Source organism: Ictalurus punctatus, chromosome 26 (assembly GCF_001660625.3).
Source record: "Ictalurus punctatus breed USDA103 chromosome 26, Coco_2.0, whole genome shotgun sequence".
NCBI classification, from domain to species: domain Eukaryota; kingdom Metazoa; phylum Chordata; class Actinopteri; order Siluriformes; family Ictaluridae; genus Ictalurus; species Ictalurus punctatus.
Genome location: NC_030441.2, coordinates 8146233 through 8158537, shown reverse-complemented (window position 1 = coordinate 8158537; position 12305 = coordinate 8146233). Strand labels below are relative to the sequence as shown.

At 40.7% G+C, this 12305-nt stretch overlaps 1 protein-coding gene across 2 annotated transcripts; it reads right to left on the bottom strand.

The window, feature by feature from the left end:
- Positions 1 to 360: 360 nt before the first annotated feature.
- setdb2 (SET domain bifurcated histone lysine methyltransferase 2) lies at positions 361 to 12045 on the bottom strand. 2 transcript variants are annotated; one of them, XM_017457301.3, is made up of 12 exons: positions 11884 to 12045; positions 11604 to 11672; positions 11378 to 11491; positions 9956 to 10069; positions 9138 to 9234; positions 8231 to 9019; positions 5088 to 5257; positions 4757 to 4998; positions 3046 to 3097; positions 2778 to 2947; positions 2041 to 2129; positions 361 to 766 (listed from the first exon to the last, which is right to left on the bottom strand). In XM_017457301.3, the coding sequence occupies exons 2-12, from the start codon at positions 11620 to 11622 to the stop codon at positions 649 to 651; spliced, it is 1974 nt and encodes a 657-aa protein (XP_017312790.1). In that variant the 5' UTR covers positions 11623 to 11672; positions 11884 to 12045; the 3' UTR covers positions 361 to 648. The 2 variants fall into 2 exon arrangements, with proteins under 2 accessions (XP_017312790.1, XP_017312792.1); XM_017457303.3 differs by having other exon boundaries at positions 11980 to 12038.
- Between the last annotated feature and the right edge of the window lie 260 nt (positions 12046 to 12305).

Genomic DNA, 12305 nt, shown 5'->3' with positions numbered 1-12305 from the left:
CTATTAATTACTTCTGGGACAACATATCGTCCAATAAAAGTAGCTATCGTGACAGGACTAGTACCGGCAGTGAGACATCACTCTGTCTTGGAGTACGACAGGAAAGCGTATCGCTTTTGTCTAAACCCAAACACGAGGAAAATATGATCATAAAAATCATTTCTTCAGTAGCAGACACCACAGCAGAAACCAATCAAACCCAGGATCATAATTTAGAGATCTTTCCTACGGCTTTAATCCATAAATGACATTAAATGACAATGCAATTACAGGACATGAGTTCAGGATCAGTAAACCTGCATTCACATTTCCACCCAACAGCACAAAACATGTCAAAGCTGTGAAAGATGCAGGAAATGATGTGTTTTCAAATGTTTTTATTTCAAAGGTTATACAAAAGCAAACAAACAAAGAACATTGCCGTTATTAACCATTAAAGAAGGTCTGTTTTTAGTAGAACTGTGCAGAAACACCATCAAACACCAACTGTCTTCACCAATTAGCTTTTACTGCTGAAAGCAACTTTCAGGAATACTGAATAACCATGTGGCACAGATTTCACATTCACAGTTCTGCCTGGTTTCTGCGCCTTAGATCTTATGCTTACCCTTGCTGATGACCCAACTTTTCACATATGTGGTCATATGATCAGATGATAATCGTTTGGCAGTCATTCGAACCACACAGACATTGGACCTCGTGCTCGGGATCACTTCCTGTTTTATAGGAATAATTCCAGGTCAGCTCAGTCCCTGCCCTGATTGGCCTGTAAAACAATTAAACAAGGTCACGTCACTGGTCTGTGAGGGGTGGGGTATCTTAGAAAGCTTGTTTAGCTACTAAACTGAGACAGATGAGCAGAGGTGGAAAATCAAGCAGGTAAATCCAATGGTCTAGATGTGCTGCACAGAAAAGCAAGTTAACCAACTGCATAGGGCGAGTCTGAATATGTACAGCTTTGTTGACTGATCGTATGAGCTTAACTGATCGACTTGAGTCACTGTATCGTATTTCAGCACTCAATGAGGAAGAGGGTTAAAACTTCGCTGCAAGAACTAATCGATAAAATCGATAATAACTGATTATGAAAATCGTTGTCAATGAATCTCATTATGGATTAGTTGGATCTGCGCGCGGTACGGTTACTCATTACGTTACTTCTGTTCCGAAAACACGCTTTGGAGAGTAAATACTAAAGCTGTGTCCCAAATTAAGTACTGTACACTTACACTATGCACCATATACTCTACCACCTAGTGCCGTGTTTCCGCGGAGCCCTAGTGGTCATTGGTGTAATTGCAGGGGGTCTGTAGGAAAGTTTTTAAAATGTATCAAAATATATTCAAATGAGATGTTTTTGCAAAAACCTATGAGTGGTAGACAAGTTCAAGTGTCGCACTGATGGATAAAATAAACAAAAGATCATTCAAAGAGTCAAATTAAATGTCACACCAACAATAAAATGTAATTGAACCAAGTATTTGAAACAACCCTTGGGGAATGACAGGTTCTACCAACCAACCAGGGATTACTAGGACTGTAGAATTCAGTGCTTTTGTGCATCTATAAAAAGTAATGTGTGTGTGTGTGTGTATATATTATATATATACACACACACACACACAGTAATAAGTATATATGTATTACTTTTTATAGATGCAGAAAAAGTAATATAATAATATAAAATATTCTGTATATATTATAATATTAATAATATATATTCTATATGTATTAATAATATATATTCTGGTGTGTTTGCATTAGGTTCTTTTCAGTCTTAGATAATTGGATAAACAGTTTTAGTGTTAACTTTATATTTGTAACACTCAGTTTGTGGATTTTATTTTAAATAAGGGGGGAAAAAATGGTACTGAAAGTTTGCCCCGCCCCCCACCAGATTAATCGAAAAAATAATCGGTCAACTAATCGATTATGAAAATAATCGTTAGTTGCAGCCCTAGTTAAAACTGCCAAAGCAATCCTTAATTATTGCATCCATCGCCATGTACACATTGAGTACCACACGCTTGAGGAACTTACTTGCACGTAAAGAAAGCAATTACTGGGAATTTGGGATCGTGGGTATCAACAAAGACATTCTGGACAAAGAGGTTGGGATTGCAGCTGTGCTGTGGTGTCAAAAATAGAAATAATGTTAGAACAACACAAACACCCATCCATTTAAACTGATAATTAAAGGGGTAGTTCACCCAAAAAGGAACATTCATCAGTTATTCGCCCTCATGTCGTTCCGAACACGTAAGACTTTTGCTCATCTTTTGAACACAAACGAAGACGTTTTTAATGAAACCTGGGAGATTTCTGTCCCTCTGTTTAAAGTCCAGTCACCAAAACTTTAAGCTCCAAAAAGTTCATAAAGGCATCTCACAAGTAATCCATGTGACTCCAACAGTGTAATCCCAATAATATGAAGTGACACGAATGCATCAGAGATCTATGCGGAAGTGAAGATATTGTGCGACTTAATTTGAGGTTTTTTCGCACACACACAGCATTCGTATCGCTTCGTAAACATTGGGATTAAACCACTGGAGTCAAATGGATTACTTTTACGATCTTAAAGTTTTGGTGACTGGACTGTAAACGGAGGGACAGAAATCTCCCAGGTTTCGTTAAAAACTTCTTCATTTGTGTTCTGAGAGATGAAGAAAGTCTCACGTGTTCGGAACGACATGAGCGTGAGTAACCGATGACAGAATTTTCATTTTTGGGTGAACTACCCCTTTAAGTTCTGTGGAAAATGCAGTTATACTTACATTAATAAACCTTCCCACATTTCCTTCTTTTGAAGCATCAAGATAATACATTTTTTCCTGACAGTCGGGTTTAGGCACCATCTGATCTCGACGTACGTCGCCACCGTTTTCCTCGCCATCCAACCGAAGCCTCTTCCTCACCACCTCTTCCTTGTGCTGGTGTTTGATTTCTATACATATAAATATACAGAAATATAAAAACACTCCTCATTTATGAACAAACCGTTTATCACTCTTCATGAGTATGAATGAGGCACATTAGTATTACCTGTATGACTGGGATTAGGCGATGAACAGGTGTTCATTTCCTCCTGGTTATCCTGCAAAATCAATATGGGACATTGATTTTGAAAGAAAAAAGAAATAAAAAATAGCCTGCGATTTAATAATCTGTTCTGGGTTTTTCTTACCCTGAATTTTATTAAACATTTTTTATGATGATGTCCTTTCAGAAGAAGGCATTGGAGTGAGCAGTTTGCCACTGCAGTGAATTTGTTGCGTTGTATATAGACTCTCACCTGAAGAATCTTACTGAATGTGACGAGCAAGGGTTACTGCATCATAAAAACAAAAAACCTGCAACACTAGTTTACTGGCGAAGGGGATTTAAATATGGCTTAAAGGAATTTCAGATTTGCATGCTCATAAAATCTACAATTTATTGATATACAGGTTCTTGTGTGTCATTTTCCTTAATTTTATGGTAGGATTACTTAAGCAATATCGCACCTGCAAGAGTATCGGCACGGCTGTGATTACCTTCGGCCTTGTGCTGATATTCAGTACAACAGCAACACTGTGAGCGTGATACTGCTTTTTTATAACAGTTATATAAACAAGAAACGAATATAGAGTAACCGACGTTTTAGACACAATACGGCCAAATATTTAGTTAATTGTTGCTCAGTCAACGGAAATAGTTCCCAGCGAGGCCACAGCTGGATAGAGTGTTGTGTGTTGCCATGCTGACTGACAGCACGTAGTAAATTGACTGTTTAAGATTAGTTGATTGGAACTAACTGTTGTATAATACAGAATTAAAATTCCTTTATATATATATATATATATATATATATATATATATATATATATATATATATATATATATATATATATATATATATACACACACACACACACACACTAGACCTGTAACAACTAATCGATAAAATCGCTAATTATGGATTATGAAAATCGTTGTCATTATGTTACTTCTGTTCTGAAAACACGCTTCGGAGAGTAAATACTAAAGTTGTGTCCCAAATGAAGTACTGTACACTATGCACTCTGCATACCGGAAGTATAAACCGCTTCCTAGTCGACGGTGTATGACGTCATACGCACGCTAGCATTAGCAGGTCACCCAAGTCACCGATAATGACTTTCTTCAGTTTACTTTCTGTCAGCGTTACTTTTATTCCCAACATGAGCTCAGTCTGAATCAGACGGAGGAGAAATCGTCACGTGACTGAGGAAGAAAGTCAGAGAAGCAGGGGGGCATTTTATATTAAACACCGCGGAGATCAGACAGTGCTGCACGAGCACAAACTTATGTTTATATCCAAAATGCTCCACTGTGTGTAAGGGGCAGGGAAACTGGTGCGAGCTGCTTAAAAGGTTTAGTTTAATTTAAGTTTATTGTGATTATATGCTGTATTCGCGCGCGTGCAGTGTAACTTCTGTCGTGTATTATAACCGGACGTGATGTGTTATTCTTTTATGTTTTGGACAAACAGTTTAAAAACAAACAAAAACAAAAAGTTTATATTTGTAACACCCACAGTTTGTGGATTTTATTTTAAAAAAACAAAAAAAAGTTTACTGAAATTTCGCCCCGCCTCATCCGACTAATCGAATAATAATAATAATCAGCCAACTAATTGATTATGAAAATAATCATTAGTTGCAGCCCTAATACACACACACACACACACACACACACACACACACACGAAAATGGTAACTACATGGTAACTAACCGAATTCTCCAGCTGTTCCCTCTGGCCATCCAGCGGTGCAGAGGGCTGGTCTGCAGGCCTCTGGATCACAAGAACATAAGGACGTGGAGAGGTGTCCAGGGTCTCAGTGACTGTTTTCTTCTGCCCTGAGGGAAGCGTCCACTCCTCCACTACCTCCACCTCATCATCCGACAACTGCTCCTCCTTCTGGATTTTCGAGAGAAGCGGCTCCTCTAAGTTCCGCCCGAGTCTCAGGACAACACCTAGGACATGATACGAAAATATGTTTTGCAATACAATATTCAAAAGGTCATACACGCCGAAATACGCACACGCTACATGCTATAGTTACCTGCGTAAGTACAGACGAACGTGCCCTTGTCGAGGTCGTCACGGCAGCGCACGCCCCATCCCTTGTCATTGGTGCGAAACACCTGCAGGCGGACACGGAGTCCATGCTGGACCACACGATTCTGACAACTGCTTTTCGGGCACCCACACCATGGACCACATTCATACAGCCTGTGAAAATGTTATTTGGACATTGCACAAAGCAAAGTGGGTCGATTTTCGTCATGTTTCCATCAACTACTCTGATATGACTATTCTATAGGGGGAAAACAATTATACTATATAATCAATACACCAAATACTACTATAATTAAATATACAGTACAGCACATCGAAAGAGTATGCCATCATAGTGTATCCAAGGTAGTGTACTAGACTATCACATTATTTATTACACTATTTAGTATATTATTCAGTTTTGGGGATAGGCTTGAGCGGACCCTGCTTATATTACTTAAGCACTCTTTTATTTTCTGTCATATCCAGTCAGCTTTTCTTAAAAGGTATAGTTACAAGGAGAGGGCTGTTGAAACTTCAAACAAATACAGTCCCTCCCTTTCATGTTCCCTCCCAAGAGATACTCCCAAAACACCTGGTGCAAAAGGGGAAGCACTTGAGGGAACCACTGAGTTTCAAAACATCTACATTTAGTCAAGGGTGGCACCATATCATATTCATGTTGGTTCTACCCACTACTTCTGTCACCAGTCAACGAGTTATTAGTAGCGTTGCTAATATTAGTAGCACTTGAGCTAGTAGCTTAACGATCCATCCATCCATTTTCTATACCGTTTATCCTACAGGGTCACGGGGAACCTGGAGCTTATCCCAGGGAGCATGGGGCACATCACATACACATTCACATTCACACACTACGGACACTTTGGACATGCCAATCAGCCTACCATGCATGTCTTTGGAATGGGGAGGAAACCAGAGTACCCGGAGGAAACATGCAAACTCCACACACACAGAGCCATGGCGAGAATCAAACCCCCAACCCTGCAGGTGTGAGGCGAACGTGCTAACCTCTAAGCCACCATGCACCCTGCTTAAGGATAAGTCTCGAAAGTACAATTTAAACACAAAGTAAAGGAGAAATCACATGTACAATCTGCTGATACATGATATATGCTGGTACAGTGCTGTGAAAAAGTATTTGATTTCTTCTGTTTTTGTGTACATCTCATACTAAATAGGTTTAGATCGTCAAAAGGCAACCTGAGTAAACACACAATACAGTTTTTTATTTATTTATTTACTTTATTGAAGGGGGGAAAAGTTATCTTGCACCAATCACCCATGTGAAATACTAATTGCCCCCTTAAACTTTAAACCTGGTTGTGCCACTTTTAGCAGCAATAACTGCAACCAAAAGCTTCAGATTACTGAAGATCAGTCTTTCACTTACTTCTAGGACTAGGACTTACTCCTATGCTTTGGATCGTTGTCTTGCTGCATAATCCAGTTGTGGTAGAGTTTCACCTTACAGACTGAAGACCGGACGTTCTCCTTTAGGATTTTCTGAGCAGAATTCATGTTTTCCTCAATTATTGCAAGTTGCCCAGTCCCTGAAGCAGCAAAGCATCCCCACACCATCACACTTCCTCCACCATGCTTGACCGTAGCTATGATGTTCTTTTTGTGGAATTCTGTGTTTGGTTTGTGGCAGATGTAACGGGACTCCAGTCTTCCAAACAGTTCCACTTTCGACTCATCAGTCCACAGAACATTCTCCCAAAAGCTTTGAGGATCATCAAGGTGTGTTTTGATAAAATTCAGATGAGCCTTAGTGTTCTTCTGAGTTAGCAGTGATTTTCACCTCACCACTCTTCCATGGATGCCATTTGTCCCCAGTGTCTTTCTGATAGTGGAGTCATGAACAGTGACCTTTATTGATGCAAGAGAGGCCTGTAGGTCCTTTGATGTTGTCCTTGGCTCTTTTGTGACTTGCTGGATGAGTCGTTGCTGTGCTCTTGGAGGAATTTTGGAAGATCAGCAACTTCTGGGAAGGTTCATTACTGTGCCGAGTTTTTCCATTTGGAGATAAAGTCTCTCTCTGGGGTCCTTTGGAGTCCCAGAGCCTTTGAAATAGCTTTGTAACTCTTCCCAGACTGATGCATTTCAATCACCTTCTTCATCATCATTTCTGGAATTTCTATTAGCTTTGGCAGAGTGTGTTACTGACTAAGACCTTTTAACCAACTTCATGCTGTTGATAAAGGTGTTGATGTGATTGAACAGGGTTTGCAGTGATCAGGTCTGGTTGTGTCGAGTCTACCTGAATCCCATCATGAATGCAGTTTCATAGGATTTAGGGGATTAGTAACTATGGGGGCAAATACATTTTCACACAGGCCCAGTTGGTATTGGGTAACTTTTTTTGCTTCAATATATAACATTATCATTTAAAAACTGTATTTTGTGTTCACTCAAGTTGCCTTGGTTTTTATCTTCATTTCTGAAATAATTTATTATGAGACATACAAAAAAAAAAAACAGAAAAAATCAGGACGGGGCAAATACTTTTTCACAGCACCGTATGTGTCTTTGGAAACCTTTTCACAGACTCTGTGTGAAAGATGATGGCAATGGAAGTTCTGGTGGCAAAAATGAAACCTCTTATATAATGCTCATACCTGCAGTGATATCGGGTCCAAGTTTGTAAAGCCAGGTGAGGAAAAAGCTCGTCTTGTAAATCACGATTACGGTCAATATCACTTGTCCTTGTACTTTCTCCTGGCTTTACCAGAACCCTTTTTTTTTTTTTTAAACACAGCATTTTTTTCATGCTGTACCTAGTACAAAGCTCTGTTTGGAGTAACTCAGATGGAAATACATCTTACTGCATATTAAATATTTATTTCTCATTGGCAAAGCCAGTTGTTGGCTAGTGGGAACATGGAGAGTTGATCACACGGTGATGCTGCTAAATTAGCCATAACCCTGCAGCTGCACTAAAGAATATAATCCTGTTTTAATTGTCGTCCGACGTCAAAGTGATTTCTGGTTAGTCTAATCCTTTTTCAATGATTAAACATACAGCTGCTGCATGCTCTATGTTGCCACTTTTGGTCACAGTAAACTACAACGAATCAGTAGGCACTGTTTGTTTTCTAAAAGATCGACTGTTCATGTTCTTACCCGGTGGACACAGGCTCATTTAGCCGGTGGTGGCTGTAAAGCCGGTCTGGCTTTGCGCCAGCCTTTAGAGACAGCTGAAGACACAAACAGCTGGAACTGTCCGTGCATCCATCTGTGCAGTCACAGCAGCTCAGGAAAAATGGCGCCGTGCTTAAGAAGCAGCCATGGGGCCAGCGATCCTTGCGATAGCGAAACTCTTTTGGCCGTACACCGTCCAAGTCATTACACAGAGTAACCGGGACAGATTCAATCCCACGGCTTATGTCTCTCTCAGAAATACTGGTTGTGGGAAGAGGTGAAGCAGGGGCTAGCGGCCTTGGCTGGGCCTGCCGCTCTGGCAGTACCTGCGAATTGAAGCTGAAGTTGGTCTGGTGCAGGACCCCGAGGCTTTTAGTCTGCTGTAAGAACTGATACACGTCATCCATGCGGCGCAAGCTCCGCCCACACGGGGCTTTGTAGAGCACGTTCGAGTCCAGTTCCTCGTGTGGTGAAAGCATCAGTGGCTTGGCACAATGCCGCTGGAAGTGGCAGAGAAGAGGAACTTGCAAGGGGTTGTGGCCAAGAAAAGTGTCCGAGTGAGACGGGAGGTGAGGGAGACAGGCTGGGCTGCAGTCGTGCTGTTGATAGGAAAGCTGGACAGGTGACACAGGGGCCAACTGGTCATCAGATAAAACATTAGCTGGCGACAGCAGCATCATATAGTCATACGTGTCTAACTTCCCTAATAACATAGCATCATTTCGACCTGATGAAGACATCTGACTGTTGTCTGAACCGGACTCCAGGTTCCTTTAAAAATACAAAAAAAAAACACACAAAGAAGCAGTCTGGTCAAATTAGGGAAATTTTCTAGGAAAGCAAAAGACAAGAAAACTGAATAATGCAAGAAAGAAAAAAAAAAAAAAACCTTGAGACATCGTCATGTAAGGCGTCTTCTGGCACAGGTAGATCCTTCATTTTCAGTATAGTGCAGTGCGAGTCTGAGACAGACACTGTCAGTATGTCTGTAAAAAACATGGCAGTGTAGTAGGAGAGATGTCAAATGTACCCACTTATGCAGAAAGACATTTAGTGTAAGAATGAAAATCCGGATCAGCAGAAGGCTGTTACGATGACGACCAACCAATGATCATCACAATTCTTTTCCTCAATAGTTCCTTTATCATTTTAAATCAGGAAGAAAAAAAAAAAACTTTCAATTTGATAACTAAAAGCCTATATTTCCTAAATATGAAAATGAATTAATATCAAAAGTGGACAAGGTGGGAAGCTTATGATGAAAACAATACAGTTCACACTGAGTGTTAATCTCTAAACGCAAAACAGTAACGTAAGTAGTAGGTAAATAAAAATAAATACGCATCAATTTTGCAACAGAGCAAAATGCATGAATGTGGAGCTCATGTTTATTACAGCAAGGTCAATAAAAGCTAACTTCTCACCAATTAATGATGTTAATTGTCACAGTTTATTATGTTAACCTTCTGAGGAAGCGATAAACATTCTGGACTGAGTCTCAAGAATGGAAGAGAAAGTGAAACAATAAAAGGAAGAGGAAAAAAAGGATGCAGGAGCGATACAGTTTTCTGCATGCACATTATCTGGGCATATAGGTTTTTCTTTTTAAAATCCTAAGCATTATTAGTTAAAATCATTTAAAGTGCGTTTCTCAAGATCAAGACGTATATAATAAGTATATAATCATAATTTCACCAATTATAATACCTTCACCAACTATAACACCTTCACCGATCAGCACCTCCTCAAAGGAATCAGACCTCAAAGCTGCAGTCAGCGACACCTCCGACTCCATGATAATGTTCATGCCCTGGACGTAGCCTGAGAAGAAACACACACAGGAAGTCAATAACATGCAGGAGTGTAAATGACTGTTACTGTTGTAGCTTCACTGGAATGTTTGGGTGATAACTGCAATTTTAATCATTACAATGCCTGATACAAACCTCACCCATTACACAGTTTTCTTTAAGTCACAATACAGCTTAGTTTAAATTAAACATTAAGATTAATTTTAAAAATGCCAAATTGTTTTGTCACCAAAATTCATTTACACACTATATGTCCAAAGGTTTGTGGACACCTGACCAATACACTCGTATGTGTGTATTCCCCAAAATAATGCCACAAAGTTTGAAGCACACAATTGTATAGGATGTCTTTGTGAGCTGTGGCTTTACAATTTCCCTTCACTGGAACTGAATCCTGAACAGAACAAAGTGCTTACAAAGAGTAAGTCAGCGAGTCAGTCAGTCTGTCAGCGAGTCAGTGAGCAAGTCAGTCTGTCTGTCGGCGAGTCAGCGAGCAAGTCAGGCAGTCTGTCGGCGAGACAGTGAGCAAGTCAGTCAGTCTGTCGGCGAGTCAGTGAGCAAGTCAGTCAGTCTGTCGGCGAGTCAGTGAGCAAGTCAGTCAGTCTGTCAGCGAGTCAGTGAGCAAGTCTGTCAGCGAGTCAGTGAGCAAGTCAGTCAGCGAGTCAGTGAGCAAGTCAGTCAGCGAGTCAGTGAGCAAGTCAGTCAGCGAGTCAGTGAGCAAGTCAGTCATCGAGTCAATGAGCAAGTCAGTCAGCGAGTCAGAGAGCAAGTCAGTCATCGAGTCAATGAGCAAGTCAGTCAGCGAGTCAGAGAGCAAGTCAGTCAGTCAGTTAGCCAGCGAGTCAGTCAGTCTGTCAGCGAGTAAGTCAGTCATCGAGTCAATGAGCGAGTCAGTCAGCGAGCCAGCAAGTCAGTCAGTCTGTCAACGAGTCAGTGAGCAAGTCAGTCAGCAAGTCAGTCAGTCTGTCAACGAGTCAGTGAGCAAGTCAGTCAGCAAGTCAGTCAGTCTGTCAACGAGTCAGTGAGCCAGTAAGTTAGCCAGCGAGTCAGTCAGTCAGCCAGCAAGTCAGTGAGCGAGCGAGTCAGTCAGTCAGCCAGCCAGCCAGTGAGTGAGCGAGTCAGTCAGTCAGCCAGCCAGCCAGTCACTGAATGAATGAATGAGTGAGTGTTTGACCCTAAGCACGCTTTAGTTTTGCTCGTAGCTTACAAACTCGTCAACACAAGGCAAATGTGCTGTAGACGACATATAACTGATGTATAGACGGCTGATGATGCAGTGAGATTTCTAACATGAGCGGGTGTCTGGTGTGATGTTCACCTTTATCCGAGGCAGCTTTGTTTTTAATAGCTTCTCTCAGACACATCAGGAATCCCAACAGCTCCTCAAAAGCCAAGTCCACATCCACCTGAGACCAAAATGTCTTCGCTCTCTCTGTAAAGCAATTCAGGGCAACATTTACCAGTGTTCAGCAGCGTTAAAATACATCACGCAGACTGGAAGAGTTTAAAAACAAAAAAACAAACCAAAAAAAAAAGGACTTTACCAACAGCCGACAGCTCCATTTTGAGAGATGCAGTGCTGTCACTGAAACCCTGCTCCTGTAGCTACCGAGCTAAACATAAACACAGGAGCTAGTACTGCGTCACACTCCGTCCGAGAGGAACTATATATCAAGATTAATAGCAGTTAAATAAGGTCAAATTAAATTAAATTCAAACCACTAGCCGATGCTAACTAGCTGTGAAGTAACAACAGACTAAACGCGGGAATATTACATAAATCTGTGTGGTGCCTTTAAAACATTAAAAATAAACATTTCTAACCCGCAGCTGCGGCTTTTTATTGTTTATCCAGTTACTATGAATAAAACCCCAATTCTTTTATATCAGTTTTCTCATTTTCTGCAGCAAGCAACACACATTTTTGCAAAAACTCCCACAATGCTGCTCTTTGAATTGTGGTCAGGTGTGACGTCAGACCAAAGCAATCGAGCACCGAGCAATGGATGCAGGAACCCTGCACTGGATCTGAGAGCAGAGCAAAGGAAATACTGTTAAACAACAACAACAACAACAACAACATTCAAATAAGACATTATATCAGCAAATGATCCTTTAGTACCTGGAATGTTTTATTGGTTTAGAAATATACATTATATGGCCAAAACTTTGTGGACCCCTGACCATCACACCCATATGCGGTTCTTCCCCAAAACGGTTGTTCCTATAAAAGTGGAAGCAAACAA